General features: G+C 38.6%; 1 protein-coding gene across 2 annotated transcripts in view; it reads right to left on the bottom strand.

The window, feature by feature from the left end:
- Nucleotides 1–19,713, bottom strand: part of FANCC (FA complementation group C) — a 71,239-nt gene extending 51,526 nt beyond the window's left edge. Inside the window, exons 1-3 of one of the 2 annotated variants that reach the window (XM_014252227.2) lie at nucleotides 19,653–19,713; nucleotides 6,405–6,578; nucleotides 4,769–4,856 (exon numbers count right to left, since the gene is read on the bottom strand). In XM_014252227.2, the coding sequence (XP_014107702.1) occupies nucleotides 4,769–4,856; nucleotides 6,405–6,569 (253 nt within the window). In that variant the 5' untranslated portion in view covers nucleotides 6,570–6,578; nucleotides 19,653–19,713. The remainder of the gene's footprint in view (nucleotides 1–4,768; nucleotides 4,857–6,404; nucleotides 6,579–19,652) is intronic. The other variant, XM_088054289.1, reaches the window with a different exon arrangement.
- Nucleotides 19,714–20,483: the final 770 nt, after the last annotated feature.

The following is a 20,483-nucleotide window of genomic DNA, read 5'->3' as shown; positions in this document are numbered from 1 at the left end:
TGAAATGAAAATTCTGAAAACTCGATGTAGTTCGGATATAATATTCACTTACTAAGCAATAAGCTTCTTGGTAAAAATAATACAAGTAAGTGAATACAAGAAGTTTTATTACGAGACATTTTGATTATCAAGCTGAATGAGTAATTTCTTTTGTTTTCTGTGTATTTGTTACCCAGGATGTAATAAACAGTATTATTTAGAAGTGCTTTGCTGGGAAAGCCGGAGGAAAAAATAAAAGGTCCATTAAGTAATGCCTGTATTTTCACCAGGTGACCAGAGACATTAACACTGATTTAAACCAGTATTCCTCAATAAACGTCCAACAAGCCTGGGGGCCATTACTGACCTCCCACTGACTAACATCTCCGCAACAGAAATGGTTTCCCAAGCATTCACTTTTAACCAACCACAGTTTGGGGTGTTCTGTCATTGTGTGTCTGGGGACTTCTTTTAACATGGATTTTTATAAGGCTAATAATTTCCTAGGTTTTGTAATTCCAAAGTTAAAGGACGCATTTTGCACAGTGCCCAGCAGAAGTTCTTAAACTCATTATATCCAACAGGCATTCAGACAGCAGCACTAACAGACAACTACCTCCTTCAAAAACACCTTCCATCTAAACTCCACTGTAATGACATTACCTGGGAAGAAAAAATAAACAAAGAGTGGTTTATTTGTTTAAATTTGTAAATTTGTTTAAGTGAGTAAATCATAGTGAATTCCTTCTTGGAAAATTAAAGATTTAAAATATTATAAATTACTAATACTAAAATACTGCCTGATTATAAAGTCTGGCTTTTGACAGCTTTCTATTATATAAATTAAACAGAAAAAGAGAGGGAAGAAGACATCAAGTCCAAATCTCTTATCTCAAACAACATATATGTAGTTCAAGTATTTCTACTTTTTACTCATACAGTTTATAGTATACATCTACATTAATAAGTCATTTTACTTAAATCTGAATGCTTGAATAGATTTCTGGATGCGAAGATATTTTTTTACATATGATGACTTGCACCATACTATAAAATACTTTGCATGTATTGTTGCCTGTCAGAAATGCAAATCAGTGTGATGAAAGTTAAAATGATGAGAACAAAGCCTTGATAAATTGACTTGGCACACTTTGCCAGCATAATGAGTTTACACGGATTAACCACGATAGGTTCAAACTACATCCGCAGTGAAACCAACCTACACTGGTCTCACAGATAAGCCAGAAGTTTCCAAAAAATAAGGAACTGGTACAACTTCAAATTTTCCTAGTTCAAAAAATTAATTTTTGACCAAAACCGAGGTAGCCTCCCGTAGATCTGTGAAAAACAGGAAGAGGGCCCATACAATCCTCTTGCTGATATACGCCATGACAAGCTCTGAGGGAAACCCTTGGCTCACTGTTTTCACAGCTGCCCTGGAACTGGGGATGAAAGATGTGAAGATTAAGATAGATCTTAAAATAATTACAGCAGCTGCAAAAGATAATCATACCCAAAGACCAAACACAGAGCCATAGAAAACCTACTGGTGTTTTTTTTTTCTCCCAGTTTTCTAGCAACTGTGATATCCATGGAAAACCTATCATCATGATATACTCTGGAAAGCATTATCAGGATACAAACAAAGGCATTTAATCTTGCTATGGCATGAATGGCTGCCTAATAGCCAAATAACCAATTAACACATCCACAGAAATAAAATTAAAAATTCAAAGGTGGAAGTTACAGGTCAAAAAAGGCTATACCTATCTACAGGACTTCTTTTGGGAGGTTAATGTTGTATTCCAATTAAGGGAATAAAAAATTTCTGTAGGAAACTTTAGACAAAGTTTGGAAGCTGCTTTGGAAAAAAAAAGAGAAAAAAAGAAAAACAAAACACCAACCAAAAAAAGGGAAAAGAACCCCAAACAAATAAACAGACAAGCAAACAAACTGAAACACCTCAAACCAAACAACCAGTCAAAAGTCCAAACATTTATGATAATATTGTACCTCTTTATTGCCAATGTCACAACAAAAAAAAAATTTAAAAACAGAGATAAAGAACAAAAAGGTGTGTTTTTCTCATAATACAATGTAGTCTGAATAATCCCAAGCACATTCAGTTTACAAACACCCTGTGGCCATACAGAAGAAAGCAAACCCTAATCTTACAGCCAGAAGTATTATTTTTAGAGCCTGTTGCTCTGAAAGTATCAAAACGTATGAGATTTGCCCATATCAAAAACATGGAATAGCTAAAACTGAACTTTCTGTGGAAATTAATCCATTCCCAAGCTTACATGCTCACACACATACAGTGATACATACAGCCACCGAGAAATCTCCCAGCATTTACAGTATTAGTTTGGGATTCAAGACATTTGGGCTCAAAACTCAAACCAGAATGGTTCTGCTGATTCTGAAGATAATCACACAGTCCACCAAGAAAAAAAAAATACCCCAAAAAAACCCCAACACCCTCCCCCAAAAAAACACAAAAAAGCCAACAAAAAAAACCACCACTGGAATTCCTAACCAAGACTGAATTCCTCATGTATTCCTTGTGGTTCAGGACCACAAGTAGATCCATGAGATTTTCTTCAGTCGTGTGCTTCCCTCACATTAGCATTCTAAATAAGGCTAACTTGGTTGCCTTCTCCTCAGGAGTGTTTATGAGGAGACTGATTTCCCTCAGACACTATGCTTCTTGCACTGAGTGGTCAGCCATGTCAGCTTCCAGCACCAACAGACATTCATCTATGGCAATAGGTATTGTGGTTTGGACATGATGCAAAAGTACAGTGTTTTTCCTTCTCCATTTATCAGCATGAAAGACTGAATCAAACAAAATTAGTTCCTTCTTCTGTGAGGGTGGCCTGGTCTCAGATATATGCCTGAATGAGCTATTTATCCAAACGAGAAATCACATGAAACCCACTTGAGAGTCAGCATCTGCTATAGCCAGCACTATCTTAAAGAATATCTTCAGAATCAGTGCCAAACAAAATGAAAAACTGCTGAATCTAAAATGCCACCAGTCCAAAGAGTGCTCAAGTGGCTCTAAGAAGAGGAAATGGTATGAATGCATAAGCAGACATCTTCAGGTCTACTGATGTCAGAAAGGCTGAAAGCATTAAAATGAAGGATTCCATTTTGAGCAAGTAAAATTCTCTGAATTGTCTTGCTTGCCACTTGGAAGAAACACCTGTACTAAGACTTCATTGTCAAGCAAACAACAAAAAAAAAGAGGTAACAACCAACCTGCAGAAAAAGCAGCTTCAGAAAATGCTGAAGGAACACAAAAAAGAGGAAGGAAGTAGAGCAAACCAAGAATATATTGCTGGGATTTTTGTGAAAAGGAGCCAAAAGCAGATAGACAGCTTTCAACTCTGATGAGAAACATAGGTGAAGCTACTTTCTATAACACAGTATACTGTCAGCTCAGAAAAACTGATCATCTGAAGACTTGCATATTCCAAACAAAAACTTACAAAGTGTGTGTGTAATTGTAAACATCAATGGTAACCAACATACTCAAAAACTATGATGAGAAGGGAAACCTCTCCATTGTAAAAATATATCTGTAAAGTATGAAAAGGCTTTTTAGAAAGCATACATTAGTTGCTCTGCAAAAGTGGTCTACGTTTAAACCTATGGTTCCTTCCCGAATTTTCCTTCCAGAGGTGAAGTGCTGGCATTACACACAACTACTATGTGTTTTACACTCAAGTTCATTTTGCCTGTGGTTGGAGCTGTCTAGAAGACAAAGCCAAAACAGAAGATGTATGCTGTGCTTGACTTAATAAGCTCTTCTAGTGGAAAACAAATTTTCCCCTTTCTGTATTTCCCCAAAAGGAAGCATAAAACAGAAGAGACATAATGTTATTTATTTTTTTATTTATTTTATTTGTACTTGTATTAAGAGCAAAAGACTGGCAAAAAGTTAATTTTTAAGGAGCACACAGAGAAGCTCAGAATCAGTTTTCTGCTTAAATGACATACCAAGTATGGTATGTAACTTATCAAAATTTTAATGTCTCACTTCCTGACAAATGTATCAGAACTGTTGATGACATAGCACAAGGAGCGTCTCCTCCCTTCAAACAATTTTCCTGTGCCAAATTTATTTTCTCTTCTATATTCTCACCTACACACATATTCACCACCAGTAAGAGCACTTCATTTTTTCATATGCCTTTTTCCTGTGTTACTACTTTACTGTTTTGATTTTGATTCTGTGCGCACTTTCACTAGTTAAGGATGGAGAAATGGGGAAAATACATAGTAAGGATTCAATAAAAACAAACACAATCATAACGTAGACTAATTACAAAACACACGTATCAGAAATGTTATTTCTTCTATCTTAACATGTATGATAGAATATTCTGGTGCATATGGAAAGGAACTTCTGTTCAAAGTAATCTGAAGCACTAGATTTTGTACACTTTGAGACACCCAAAAAATGTAATCAATAAAAAAAATGAGAATGGAAATCGTGATGCACATAAACACTCACTGAGTTTAAAACCTACTGGTCCAAAGCCAAGATTCCATAACTAAACCATGAAATTAATTAGATCCAAAAGTGAATTTAACATTTCTGAAGGCCATATATTTTAAATAACAAGGACAGCCTTTTTATCTCAGAATTTTACTTCATTAAAAAAAGAATGCTGTGTTTTTATGGAAAAAAAAATCTCAGTATATAACAACTCATATTTTGCTAACTTCTACAGAATAAAGTTTATGGAACTAATGCAGAAATAACTTTACACATTCTTACCATATCCTATAACAAAAGGATTCCAACAGAGCCTTCCTAGAAGCTGTCCAATTAAAGGGAACTGCTCAATTGCTGCAGTGGAACCCTGCTAAAACATAAAAACAAACAAAAAGATAGTAAATATACTGCACATCAAAAGAAGTTTAAGAGTAGTTTAAGAGAACCATTAATGATACATTGTTGTAAATTGCAATCCGAAAGATTTTACTCTGAAAGAAAAACACTTGCAGGTACGTTAAATTTTCAATAATGTCATCATTCAAGTAAGTTAAAACTTATTTCCTTACCTAATACTTAACTAGAAAATTAGAAAATTAGAAATAAGAAAATGTCTTCATTTGCCTCACACCCAGCAAGCAGATCAGTACGAGTAACTAGCAAGTATAAGATTTCATTGTATTAAAAGCTTAATTAACACACATTTTTGATCATCAGTGTTATAAAACACTGTCTCAGTTTCTGAAGAAATTAATACCTACTATGGCATAAAATAATCTTTGTTACTTTTGTTTACCTTCTTTAAATGAACTTAATGACTAGTCAGTAACAAACTGACATTTAACCAAATAGAAAGCAGTTTCACTATAAAAGTAATAGACAATGTAGTTTATATACAATACTGTGTAATCAGGCCTATTTTTCCATTTTTGTAGCTTTACTACCTAATAAATGAAGGCTTTGGAAAATAGCGCTGTGCTGAGATAACATGCAAGTAGCAAGGATGATAATCATCAGCTACTACAATAAATTCCTCACATTGTCTCATGTTTGGGGCTAGACCAAGGCTTTCTGGGGCCATATTCACAAAGTCCATTTCAGGCCATGCCTCGGATTACGTGAAGTAGCAACATTTCTTTTCCCTCTTAAGGGAAAAGAAGTACAAACATGGGAAGAAACTCCACTCCCCCAAAACATTTTACCTAAAATTTAACATTTAAAGTCAGTTCAGAAACAAAGCTCAATCTGCAGTCTACAGGTAAGAATATTTAAAAATAAAAACTTCCATAAGAAGCAAGCCTTATGCCATAATGACGTACTTCTAAAATTAATTACACTGAATATCTACACTAAAAAAGCAATGCTCAGAAAAACATATTATCAATTAACCATGAACAACTACTTTTACTCAAGTGAGTGCAGACAATAATTTAATTAATAAATAGAACAGGCAGCAGCTTATGCCAGTGATCTGACCATGCTGCTAGAATTCAGTGTGTGTGCCATAACACTGGGGTTAACATGTCAGAAGGCCCTCTAAGATTTAAAGGATCAGTAAGAGTTTTGCATGTTAAGGCCTTTAAATCATCCAATTTATGACCTGACAAGCAGAATCAAATTCTTGTTTATTTAAAGAATTTTGTTAAGAGTCTAGAGCATTGGCTGGGAAATTTCACGTAACATCAACAACTCAAGAAGAAAAAGCTCCTTTCACAATAAATCAGGGAAACAGGAAGCACACTCTTGTTTGCATTACCTGTGACTGTTTCCCCAGTTTGCCCCTCAAATCAAGCAGTACCTTAGGTCAACAAGACAAACCTTTTTGCTACTGTTAGCTTCTGGTTTTGTCAAAACATGAGGCAGGTTGTTTTGGAGGACCTCTTCAAAACAGGTCACTCTTCCTTCTAAAGTCACTTACCAAATGTTTTATTGTTTCATAAAGCTGATGTAGAAATTCCTGGAGCTGGGGCAAGTGAAGGCACACATCTTTCTGGGATTCCAGTGTGGTGGCTTGACCCCATTCAACAGCTTTATCCAACCAATATTCAAAGTTCAGTTTGGGCACTGTAGTGTCCTGAGCCATTCCACAACCCTAAGGAAAAGATTTTAAGTCCACATCAGGCAGCACTGAACACTGGCTTAAATCCAAGAATGAATATCCAAAGAGAGATTTCTGCTACCTTTCCTGTATCCACAAGAAAATGGGGTGTAGGGAGTGTCTGTGTATACATCTCATAAGGGTGGTAATTTTATTTGTGATATTAAGAAGTTAACTAACCCCATAATGACAAAGTAGCAAAGGGGGCACAGTAATCAGTAAATTATCCTAGAATAAATGTAACACTCAGAAGTGCTTCACACTAACCTAAACTTTTCATCATCAATATTTTATTCAGGATTTTAGAATAATATGAGCTTGCATTTCACATGCTATGCATAATGAAAAACTAAAAATATGCTTTCCAAGATAAATTAAAGTATTAAAATCAGGCTCAATCAAAACAAAAGGCACCAGGAGGCTTTGCTCATTGTAATTTCTATATTTGTAACTGATCGTTAGCTTTACGTGAAAAAAGAGTATTCGCCTTTACAGAAAATAATAAATTTAATATTTCAGTTCTGTTTCTCCTTGTATGCCATATGAATAAGAGAGAAAAATATAACCATATGTTATGAAACATATGCTTTATGTAACTCAGTTCTGAATGAAAGCTATAACATAAATGATCCCATCTGGCACACTTCACTTTAAAAAGCTGGTCTTTGAGAGATAAGCATTATCACCAAGTCAGAACAATTAAAATCTAACCAAACTGCCCCAATAAAAAAACAACAAAAAACAGCACAAACTTTTTCCTGCTCTACTATTATATTTTTCTTTGACAGAAGGACAGATAATAGCACAGCAGGCAGTAAAACAACCTTTAAATCTCTCTGAAAGAAATACCTCTTAGGCTGAAAGACCAAATGACTTCTTGCAGCCTTCCAATCATTGTTCTTTCTGTCAAAACTGTAAAGACAACTGTCAATTAACAGAATATGGTGGCAATTTCCAGAAATTAATTGTTGCCCACTTGGAGACAAATTCAGACACTCATAGATGCCACAGAAATGAGTAAATATATTTTTTCAAGCTATAAACCAAAGAAATAAACCACAACCTCCACAGCAGCACTGCAAACCAAACTTGCTTCATACAGCTAACCCTTACAAACACAAGATTTGTATAGCATGCTAATCTGAGCCAGATAAAAATTTGAAGATAATTAATGAACTTGATTAATTTCTTTGATTTTGATTGATGATTTATTCATCTTTTGATTGACGAAAATTTTCTTTGATTATAAACAAACAAATAACTAAATAACTAGATAGACAGATAGATTAGATAGATAGATAGATAGATAGATAGATAGATAGATAGATAGATAGATAGATAGATAGATAGATAGATAGATAATAACCAACCCCTAGTGAATCACAGCTATCATTTGAGTTTGGACTCTCTCCAGGGAGGGGGAAAAAGAAAAAAAGAGAAAAAATTTGAGGTTAAGCTGTTGGATTGCTAGTGTACAATGTGTGTCTGCCCCAAACTTGTTCAAAGACAAACAAAGCTACTGTTCTTGTGCTCTTTACTACTCTCTCATCCGCAACTTTGCTGTCAGCAGAGCTCTTAAGGGATCTGTGCAGTGCCAAGATCTTGTAGTGATCTTCTGTAAGTATCAAAACTCGCTATGAGACACTCCATCACAAGTAGCTGGCTGAAGTGACACAGGTACCAGTGGCAATTAGCCCTCAAACACTTGTATCACCACAAGGGCACAAGAAAGACTTTCAGAACAATTTAAAGCCAGGAAGTAAACTAACACACTGGATTAAATTAATGGCCCTACCTGATGTTCCCAGACATGATCAATCCTCCCAAATAACTGAAAAACCAAACCCCTAATAAAATGGTTCCTAAAACTTTTAGGAAAGGAGCTAAAAAAGAAAAACAAAACAATCAAAAAAGAGGAACTGCAAAAACCCCAGTCTTTTGGGGCCAATAATGAGTCAAGTATTAATTAAGAATCCAAGTAAAGCAAATTAAGCAAGCTAATCTAATCTACTGAGTACCTGTTTCTATTATTCCAGTATGCAGAATGGCACAGCCATCACTATTCTTTTTCCAGAAGTCTAAGATCCCAGCTCTCTAATAAGAAAGGTGTTTTATCTCCCTGGTTATTACAGCTAAATAAACTGGACTGCTGGTCCAGTGAGATTCCCTGTCCATTCCTTAACTGGTCCAGAGCTATTGCCCTACAAAGAAAGACTGAGTTGCACATGAAGTTTTTTTTTAGTACTGCTACTATTAAAACAAAACAAAGCAAACAAAAACCAGTACAAATCACAAGTGAAAGAAAATCTTAGAAATGTATCTTTCCTCTATGCTGATAACAGCAAGTGTGCATTTTTTCTACTGTTTCTGAGAGATAATTCCCTTAAAATATCTGAATATCTTCGAGATGAGAAAATTATTCTCCAATCAACAGACCAGCAATACTCTCACACAGGACAAAGCAGTTCTATGTATGGTGCCATTCAAAACCCTCACCTTGTTTCATGACAGCAGAAACAAAGGACTTGAACCAAAAAAACCTTCAACTATACAGTCTACGGATCAGAACCTATCCTCAAAAGGATGTCTTGGACTTGATCCAGAATATTTTGTATAATTTTCTGATGAAAATGGAACACCGCTCTGTTTCTAAAGCAGAGTTCAGAAATTTTAGCTGCAGTTTAATGCTTAATTCATGAATCCATTTATGGGCAAAAAATAGAGAAGTCAGTCTGATATGCATTTCCAAAGTGGATTAAAGGACATGATTTTCTGTGCAATTAGTTTTCCGAAACTGCAAAAAATCCTAATATATCAGGAATAAGGAACAAATAATCCCTGATTAAGAGAAGATGTAATCTGCAGCGCATGTTTGGAATAAACCATTAGAATGACATGGAAAACTGCACTTTTTGGTGGGGAGAGAGGAGGAAGGGTTGTGTACTTCTGAAAAGCTCTGGACAAGAACTACTCTTGTCAATTCAATGGTAGAAGAATTCCTTACAGCAATTATTACACATTCACAGAATCCTTTGTGTTGGAAGGGACCCATAAGGATCACTGAGTCCAACTTTCAAGGGAATGGTGCACGTGGGAATGGAACCCACGACCTCGGCATTATTAGTACCATATGATCAGTAGTATATGTATTAGTACCATCCACTGAACTCATCTCAAGGCTGAATGTAGATTTTCAAGAATTATAATCACAAAAATGCTAAAGGCATTGCTCTTCTCTGTTCTGGACTACCATCAGTTCACATTTTTTATAAAATCATGCTGAGATCTACATAAGAATACAATAAAGTGGCATTTCTAGGAATTGCTGCACTATTCATATAGGCCGTATTTGTTTAGCATTTACTAGGTGCTCAATATTTCTTTCTTCTGTTTACTCTGATAATAGGTAATTTAACACAGTTGCCTTCTGAATTACGTTACCAGGTCTCACAGGATGAAGAGCTCAGTTTTCATCATTAAGTAACTGTGGCCCCTAGCAGGGCTTAATTTTGTGGACAGGACATATATTAAACCTCTTGCACAATTTTCATCTGCGTATCACAGCTATCTGAAAAAATGGTATTTCCAGTTGCATTCTGCTGCTCTGCAGGTCTAGAGAAGACCTGATGCCCTGAGGAAGCAAGGTTTGCTGGGGTTCATACAAGATCTCCCTTTCTCACATACTCTGAGAACATTACATCTCCCTCTCCCTGCACAAGGACTGTATGATCATGACAAAGCTTTCTTCTACCAAAGGGTGGCTGGACACTGGAACAGGCTCCCCAGGGAGTGCTCACAGCACCTGTCTGGCAGAGCTCAAGAGCATTTGGACAATGCTGTCAGGCACAGGGTATGACCCTTGGGGATGGTGCTGTGCAGGGCCAGGAGCTGGACTTGATCATCCTTGTGAGTCCCTCCCAACTCAGCATATTTTGTGATTTCCATTTATCAGGCTTCATGACCCCAAAATTATTTATTTGCCTTTAAATTAATTTTAAAACTTTCTGGTTCCAATACCTTATCTTGTAGCAGCACATCTTCCCTTTAACTTACCCTATTTCAAGAGGCTTGAAAATAAAGAATAAAGCCCTCTTTAATGGGAAAAGCAGAAATAATATCTCAGCACATCCATCTAACTCTTCTGTCCACAGGAAAAGTGAAAGCAGGACAGATATCACTGAATTTCACATGTTATTTGTTACCTTTTGATAACGAATCTTAACAGGCAAGAAGACAGTCAACTATACTTTCAAATACAAAATATGTAAGTACCAGCCCACATAATGGATTTTTAGGAACAAACTGAATAAAAAATCTGATCACAATCCACTGGAACCTACTCCTGCACGGAACACAAAAAAGATTGTAATACTCCGACACCACTAGTAAATGTGGGGGGTTTTTTGTTTGTTTGTTTGTTCTTTTTAATTAAATTTAAGAGGAGAAAATAGGCAATAAAGTAAGGCACCTTTTCATCTCTGGAAGAAGACTCTATGCAATTTGGCAAAGTACCAAACATACAATGTCCTAGTTTAAAAGAATTTCAATGTCAGCAGTAGCCAGAACAAAATCCAGCAAGACTCACATAAAGCTGTCCATACCAGAAGACAGGGAATCAGATGGATGCAGAAAATCAAAATTTGTTTCAAGGCAATCAGGAAAATCTCAGATTTGACCAGTGCACACTGATGTTAAGCAGAGCAGCAAGACCTTCCAGAACAAAAGCCAGACTTGAAAGAAACGGGGCTGCTAGCTCACCCTTCAACTCCTTGCTTGCTCTTCCATAGGTGAATTGCTTTCTTCTTATCAGTCATCTACCACAGAAGTAACAACATAACTCAAAATACAGAAGCTAAAATTTACATCCTGGGCATGGTAAACAGAATCACAAACAAGTACACACCTTCACAGTTTCCTAGAAATGGAGGTGGGAGAAAGGGGGTGTGAAGCACACCTCCTTTCAATTTATTTCCTCAGTAAAGTTTCTGTATTTTTTCTTGCAATCTAAATAGTAAACCTTACAAGACTATTTGGTAACACGCAGGTCACTGGAACATAGAAATCTCTCCTTGTGCTTGAAGAATAAAGTTTTTGGGAGTATAGCTCTAACAAAAATTAATGTTCAAGTATCCTTGGATTTAGCTTGCTGGAACAGGGCCTTTTCATTTAGTCCAGCTCATTCTCAGCTGACTGTTGTGACAACAACAGAAATAAAGATTTCCATTGTTATCACAGAAAACAAGGGAAACTGCAGCTATAACAACTATGCAAAAATAAAGGCAACTCTGGAATGAGACATTAGGTCTGACTGAGCCTTCAAACTACAGAAGGCAGAACTGTCTCTGGTACCTGGCAACATAAAAATATTTTTGCCACACTCTGCAACAAGCCTGATTATTGCTAACACTAGCTTCTTTAGCTTCACTAACAATTACAGTAACATCACACATCAATTGTGTATGGGTCTCTGATAACAGCAGCCTACACACTACTTAAGTTAGATCTTACTTTGCAGGTTACAAGAAAAGGAATGAAATGCTGGTTGCTTACATCAGTGGCAAAATTTTTTTTAGTCTCAATAAAGCCTATATTTCACATTAAGCTTTCATGACAGTGAGAAGCTCATCCACGTAAGAGCTTACCAAGTAACTACATTAGAAAAATTAGGCCTTTTAGCAAAAATAGTAAATTGTTAGATTTTATCTATTGTTTGTACCCATTCTTCTATACCAAATCTGACAGCTAATGCATCGCTCCCAATCTTGTGGGTTACCTGACACAATAGTTATCTGGGTTATCTGACTATACAGTTTTCACTACCCAATTCTAGCAAATATGCTAGAAATAGCTTCATGTAAGCCAAAGCAAAATGAATGAATTATAGTTACATAGACAATGAGCAATTTTTGTATCAAATTTTAATTCTACTTTTTCAGTTAAACTTTTATATGCAGTTACCACTGTCTCCCATAGTTTAAAACCAGTATTATTAACACTGTCATTTCAGACATCTGAAAGACTTTCTTCAGCCTCTTCTCTACAAAACACTTCAGAAAAAAAATGGTCTGGGGGTGCTGGTCTGTAGCAGCTCAGGGTGAATCAGCAGTGTGTGCCCGGGCAGCCAGGAGGGCAAACCCCATCCCGGGCTGCATCAGACACAGCATCACCAGCTGTGGCTGGGATCATCCTGCTGGATTCAGCCCTGCTGCGGCCTCACCCTGAGTCCTGTGTGCAGTGCTGGGCCCCACAGCCTGAGAAGGGTGGGAAGGGCCCTGAATGGTCCAGAGGAGGACAACAGAGCTGGTGGAAGGGCTGGAAGGCACATCCTGTGAGGAGCGGCTGAGGGCTCTGGGTTTGTCTGGTTTGGAGAGAAGGAGGCTCAGGGGTGACCCCATTGCTTGGTACAGCTTCCTTAGTGGGGACCTGGAGAGGGAATGCTGGCCTTTTACCAGGATTTCCTGGAATCCAATAACAAGACGTGTGTGAATGGTTCAAAGCTTCATCAGGGGATGAAGACGTTCAGATGGACACTGAGAAATCTTTCTTCACCAGCATAGTGATCAAACACTGGAACAGGTTTCCTACAGATGTGGGTTTTGCTCCATGCCTGTCAAGTGCCTTAAAAAGAGGCATTTAGACAATGCACGTAATACCAAAGTCAACATTTGTTCAGCTGTGAATTGGTCAGGCAGTTGGACTAGATGATTTTTGTCCCTACAAAATAGCCCATTCTGTTCTGTTTGTAAACCAAACCCATCACCCAAACTTCTGTCATCACAGAACCTCCTCTTCTATAAATTTGTATTTGTATGCTGCTTGAGTGGAAAACAGAGAAATTTATTTCCTTAAAATTCAGTTCCTCTGAAAAAATACCAACAAAAACCTAGGTAAAGATTAATTCAAAGTTTCATCATGGAATAAACAGCATTTCATGTCAGTTACATACTGTGAGCTATCAAGTGACAGGGATGTTGCATATTCACCAATCCTTGGCACTTTCTTTTTTAGAAATTTAAGTTCTGCGATTAACAGATATACTATGCAGTAATTCCCTCATGTCCAAGCATGGGCAGAAGCACATACATTAAACTGTACACAGCAAGTTAGAACATTAATCTGTTCATCAGAGGAGTCACATATGACCTGTAATACAGTAGAAAATGTGTATTCCTTTGTATTAGTGTATGAAGGAATAGCATTTACTTCCACCTGTACATATTAAAATTACAAGGTGGCAAGGGGAAAGTCTAAAAAAGGTCCTGCCAAAGCATATTCTTCCTCCAGCTAAGCTGTGGGGGTTGTGAGGAAAAGCAATAGGGACACAACCTGTAGAGAAGAATGACTACTCACCTTTCCTCCTACAAATAATAAAATAAATAAATGAATGAACAACTAAATAATGAGTGAACACTAAGGGGATTCATATTTCCGACAGTGCTTCTTTGATAGCCATGCAACTTCTAAACCCCCCCAGCTTACACAGGTATATGAAATGAAGACATATGTTTCAAACTCTTTATCTCAAGTACTTGAAGTAAGGTAAAATGCTATGTTAGTGATATCCAGAGCTACTCATACAGTCGGGTTATAATTCTTATACAAAGAATTTTTATAAGAACCTCTAATATTTATTAATGAAGCATATACCTGTTACTGAAATCCCTCAGTTCTAACAGAGTTAAAGCATTTCTGCATAAGCATAAGGAAACAGAGGAACAAACAGCAACTTTTTCAAAGTCACTGAGGAAACAAATGACAAAAGGAGATAAAACACACAAATCTTATATACACTAGCCTATTAGGAAATACTGTCTTTGAAGGATTTCTTCGAAGACAATCTATTACTCACCTTAAGCTCCTCAAGCATGACATGACAATTTATGCAATGATGGTCAAAATATGGTCAAAAAGAAAACAACCACATAAGAATCACAAAGAAGTATTTTCCTTCCACTTTATATTACACATACCTTTATATGAACTCTAGTGACAGCTTAATAAGTGTAAGTAAAAAAATCTGTTAAAAGTATTCACAGAGTCCACAGTTAATGAAAGTTTGCAAATGAAAGAATGCACTTCTCTGGCATAAAAGATATTTTCCCCCCTCTCTCTCTGACTACTCACACTCAGAAATAGCCATAGAATAAAATCTTCAGAATAAAGATGTATTTACAGCATTAAGTACATCTGACAGAAAAAGAAAAATGTATTCTTCAGAAGAATAAAAATAACTTCATGACATTCACATCAACATTTACACCTTTTTTGTTGTACATTATCTTAACACACTCCCACAGATACTTGTCCCTGGAGTCCATTGACAAGGTTTCATGCTATTCACAGGCATTAAATCAGGCTATTCATTCTTTGCAAACAAGAAGAGATAAGTTTCCTCAGAAACATCTAGAGCAAAGACGTTTGGTCATTCACTCAGTCAAACTCATACCACAGCAACAATTAGCTGTGTGAGCATTTAGACTGAAGACAAGGAACTGACATTCAAATCGATGAGACAATGATTTGTGGAATTTTCAGTCAATTATTCCTGCATATTTTATGAGCATTTACTCTTTAATGCACTACAGAGTATCCTCTGACTTGTCAATAATGCCTCTGTCACATCCGTTCATGAAAACCTCACAATTTTGCCCCTAGCATGAAATTAAGGCTGTATTTTTCTCTTATCTTATGGGAAGGGAGCTTCTTATGAATGGGGTTGGTTGATGATAAATGAGAACTTCTAATGTACAGCATAGAAAAAAATACTAGCTAGTGGCATGTCTCTTAGCCTCTTGTCCTTGGACACTCACATATGTCAATTTAGTTGATAACTTATTACAGTCCTATCTGGAATACTTCAACACTGTCACACTGTTAACCAAGATTTATTAAAAATACATGACTGAATCTAATTCACCTATCAGATTGATCTGACTGATTTAATTTAGATTCCTAATCTAAATAATTCAACAAAACTAAATCTACTCATAGGGAGGAAGGACAGCACTACAATTTGGCTTCAGGAGTCCAAAGCCCAAGAATCCAATTCTCACTTCTGACACATGACACTAAAGAAATCATTAAAGTTAGTTAAGTAATTCTGCTTCACCGCTGCCAAAACCTGACTAGTTCTGCTCACATTTTAAAGAAGGTTACATTTACTTATATACTTGTTTAATTTTTAAAAAAGAAGAAAAAAATCCCCAACAAACACACACACACACAAAACCAAAACCAAATGAAAAAACAAAAAACAAACAAACCAAAAAAAGCCCCTAAAACCAAATTCCTGGCAACATCAGTTTTACTCCATTTACAATTTTTTTTAATTTATTCCTCTCAAGGATTTACAAAGTTTATTTTGTTGCAGTAGACTCATGGGCTTTATTTTGCAACATTACCGTAAACGATGCTGTGCAGACTACACTTGAGCAAGTAATCTGTCTTTAGACTGTGCCCAGTAATACCTGTACAATTCATTACTAGTAAAATTATGAAACCATAGCTCACAGTATTGCTTAGAAATATAATTTCTATTGGAAGTAAAAAATGCACGGAGAAGTATTATGTGACAACCCTGCAACCATATGCAAGGCTGACAGTTTAAAAACAGAAACTGCTCACAAACAGCATCTGACATGAGTCTGCCCTTTATCATCACGCAGAGTAAAAGCATTCTTGAACAAATTTTAAAGAAGCTGTAATCAAAACCTCTAAAATTCAGAAGAGTAAATTACGATCATTAATATAAACAACCTTGAATTCTCTTTATTAATTCATTAATGTTTAATGAGATTATGATTAATACTAATAAAGAATATTTTGTACCTCCAAATCATTACATACCATTTGTCACAGCCATCTAAAATCATATTACTTCTATAGTAAAACACATAACTAAGTCTTACTAATTTTTAAATATTCTGCAATACTTGCAAAGTTACTATTCCTCTCCAAGGACAGAATATTTAACATACTGTACATTCCTCTAACTTAAAAATTAAACTGCATGGTCCTAAAGTGTTCTTGGGAGCCGGTGGCATGTGCCACCAAGTCCCAAGCACAAAGAATTTTCTAATTTTCAAAGCTGCATGAAAGGAAATACAGATTTTTTAATGAGTATTACCATTGTCTTCATTTTAATAATATTAACAATGACAGCAATTTATTATAGCATTAACTGAAACATATGGTCTGGGAATACCCTTCTTGGTGAAAGCTGAATTGTTTAAGATTTGATTTTTGAGATCTGTTCTATCACCTATACATGTAGCAAGATCTTTACATTCTGCCATACTTTCGTGCATTGTTTAAATCAGGCTGGCACAAAATATGCTGTATTCATTAAAAGTATTTTTAAAAAAAAAAAAATCTGATAAATCAAAGACTTTAGATTTTTATTTGGGAACAATCTCATGCAATATATTTCCATGTAAATTATTCCATGTATATCAAACGATTCTAACACTTTCTGAGTTCTTTGTTCAGGAAAAACTTGTTTCACCCATTTCTTGTCACCCATCTCAGGATCCTCCACCCAAATGTCTTTTGAAAGACCTCTTTGCCAAAAGCAGCACCTTCACAATTGTAGGGCACTGTACTGAAATGTATGTCTTAGGGAAAAAATAAATAAATTCTACTTTAAAAGCACACTGAGTGCCCAAGGCTGTTCCATTGATGGAACAACTGTGTCCAGTGCCTTCAAAGGGGTATCCTTTGTTGCTGTAACTCCTCATAACATCACCCCAACTCCCACCACTGCCTCTCATGACACTTTCACCCATGGCAACCTGTGGTTAATTTCATGTACAGCCACCCAGCAGCTCCATATGTATGTGCTGACCTGATGGGATCACATAATCATACAATGTCAAGGAAGGGGAATGGACCTTACAGATCATCTAGTCCCAACCCTCCCTGCCACTCAAGGAATTAAGCAACCTGGCCTTGAACGCTGCCAGGGTTGGGGCATTCCAGAACCTTCCTGGACAGCCTGTTCCAGGGTCTCACCACCCTCACAGGAAAGAATTTCTTCCTAATATACAACCCAAAGTTTCCCTCTTTCAGTTTGAACCCACTGCCCTTTGTCTTATCACTACAATTCCTGATGAAGAGTCTCTCTCCAGCTTCCCTGTAGGCCCCCTTCAGATACTGGGAGGTGGCTATGAGTTCTCTGCACAATTTTCTCTTCTTCAAGCTGAACAGTCCCAACTTTCTCTGCCTTTCTTTGTAAGAGGTGATACAGTCCTGGAGGACTACTGCCTAACAATATGGGGAATATCAGTCTTTCTTTTTGACCCTCCCTTCAAATTTTAGAATATATATAGGAACAGAACCATTTAAAACCTTTATCTTGCTTTCAAACTTGATTAAAATTATCGTGTTCAACCCTTAGTAGCCAAAGACAGAGAGGCAGAACCACACACATCTCACCTCCTGAGGAAATTACGATAAGAAGTATAGAAGTTATTACCAAAATTTGATCGATGCCTGTAAGCAAGAAGCTAACCTTTGGGATCTGTTTCCGACTTGGGTTCTCCCAGAGCCACGTTCTCTGGAGTCAAGTCCCTGCAGAGGGGCAGCGTGCACCTGCCCCACGGCGCCAAACGCGCCCAAGGCGCATGCAGGAACACCCAAATCCAACATGTTCCCAGGGATCTGGCCGCTGTGCCTTCAGCAATGTCTTCACCCCTGCTTCAAGTATCATATGGTGACCAATTCTTGACACAACTTTTCAATCTTGAGCAAAGAAGGGGAGATGAGCATAAACCCAAATAATGGAGCAAGTAATTAATGTAACTCAGAACATAAACTAGTTCATTTATTGGGCGCAGACAATAAAGCTTTCTTTACACAAAAGAGATGGGGGGCAGCTTCAGTTCCTTTAATTACATATCAGAAACAAAATCCCAAATTCTGAAGATTCTCCTAGTTTTCAAAAAGCCCATCACTAGATTGTTATTCACTGTACTTTTACCTGAAGGTTTCTTCACTCAGAGTGAACATTATCCTATTTTAGTTATTTTAGTTATTCTCCCATATGAAAAATGGCCATTCGGAAAATTTTTGAGAGGAGTGGAAATTTAATTATCTACACTTGTGAACCAAACACAAAACTTAAAATGTCAGATTCTCCCAGCACTTATGGGACATCTGTCTTCCCTAACCTTTAGTTTAAATAAAAGGCCAGCTACAGTTTCTGACAGTATTCTTTAAAAGCCTGCTCTAATGGAGCTCCTCCACCACAGATGTCTGTGGCAGATTGCACAGTACAAAAGTTGGCAAAGTCAGCTGAATCAGAAACAAATCCCCCTCCTTCTATCAACCATGTAGGAAGGTATCCATGTATTATTGCTGCACCGATCTTGCATATACCACATATACCACAAAATGACCTTTTGTCACTGTTTCCTCCCTAGAAGGACGGGGAATAGCAAAACACAGACAGCAGAGATGTTGATGTCTCTCTTTGCAGATGTTTTCAGGACCAGACAGTACCTATCGGGGAATGCAAGAAGGCTTTTTACCAGGGGCATGTAGTGATAGTACAAGGAAGAATGGCCTTAGACAGAGAAAATTTAGGCTAGATATTAGGAAGAAACTTTTCACCCAGAAAGTGGGGAGGCACTGGCACAGGCTGCCTAGAGAAACTGGGGATGCCTCATCGCTGGAAGTGCTCAAGGCCAGGCTGGATGGGGCACGCTGGCACGGACCCCAGGGATGAGGCACGCAGCAGCTCGGGCAGCACCTCTCAGGATGCAGCATGGCCTGGCCCCACCGTCACGGCCACCTTCCCCTGCCGACCTCAAAGGCCCAGGGGCGACCGGCCCGACGCCTTTCCCGGCGGGCCCGTCGCCGCTGGCTCCCGCGGAGGGGAGCAGGGGAGGGCGCGGAGCCCGGAGAATGATCCGCACTAGCGCACCCCTTCCGGCCACGACATCCCCCGGCCCGCGACCACCGCGGCGTGGCCAGCGGGGGCGGGACGGGCGAGAAGCCGCCTTCCAGCGCCTGGGTAGGTCCCGCCGGAGCTCCCCACACCCGCTCCGTGCCGCCCCTCCCGCCGCTTACCCGCGCCCGCCGCGCCGCGCCTTTGGAATTTTCGCGCGCGCTGCCCCCGCTGCCCAGGGCCGCGCATGCGCGGGGAGGGGGGGGGCTGGGCCCGGCCGCCGGACCTCCGGTGACCCGTGACAGAGCACGGGCCGCCGCGGCGCCCAGTGCGGGCTCGTCACGGAGAGCGTGGCTGGCACTGGAACCGGCCGCCCAGTACTAAGACTGACTTCAGGACGAGTTTGGACAGGGCTGTCGGGCACATAGTGTGACTCGTGCGGATGTCCTGCACAGGGCCAGGGGTTGGACTTCCGTAGTCCTTCTGGGTCCGAACTTTGCAACTCGGAATATTCCGTGTTTCTTTGATTCTGAATCTGCAGATTCAGCCTTGGCGGCCCGACTCAAACAGGGGACACCACGAGCCAGAGCTGGGACAGAGGCCTTGTCGGTGTTGAGGACCAGGGCACTCGCAGGGCTCCCTCGTGAGTCTGAGGCGCCGCTGCTGCCTGCACGGTGAGCACTCGCTGGCTGAAGCCGGCATAGGCAAAGCCACTCTGATCCTGCCCGTGCAGCTCGGGAGCGGCTCCGCAGGGAAACCAAAGTGACGGGGACAAGACGGCCCCAGTGTGGGTTGTGCCTTCTCAGCCGCTGTGCACCAAATGCTGGCCGCGGCCAAGGCCTGCCCAGTCTTTGCCCTGGGCTCTTGTGAATGAACAAAACCCTTCAGCTTCACCACATTGGTAAGATTAAGTGCAAAACATGTTAAACTTTTGCTTCTTTTCGGTTTTCTGAACATAGCAGGTCTTTGTATCTCTGTGAACAAAATGCTATCAGTTTGAGTACACACAGAGT

Source organism: Pseudopodoces humilis, chromosome 4 (genome assembly GCF_049639895.1).
Source record: "Pseudopodoces humilis isolate 2021_Gansu_Grassland_sample_001 chromosome 4, ASM4963989v1, whole genome shotgun sequence".
In the NCBI taxonomy this organism is placed as follows: Eukaryota; Metazoa; Chordata; class Aves; order Passeriformes; family Paridae; genus Pseudopodoces; species Pseudopodoces humilis.
Note: the sequence above shows the minus strand (reverse complement) of the source record. Positions and strands in the feature narration are given on the sequence as shown.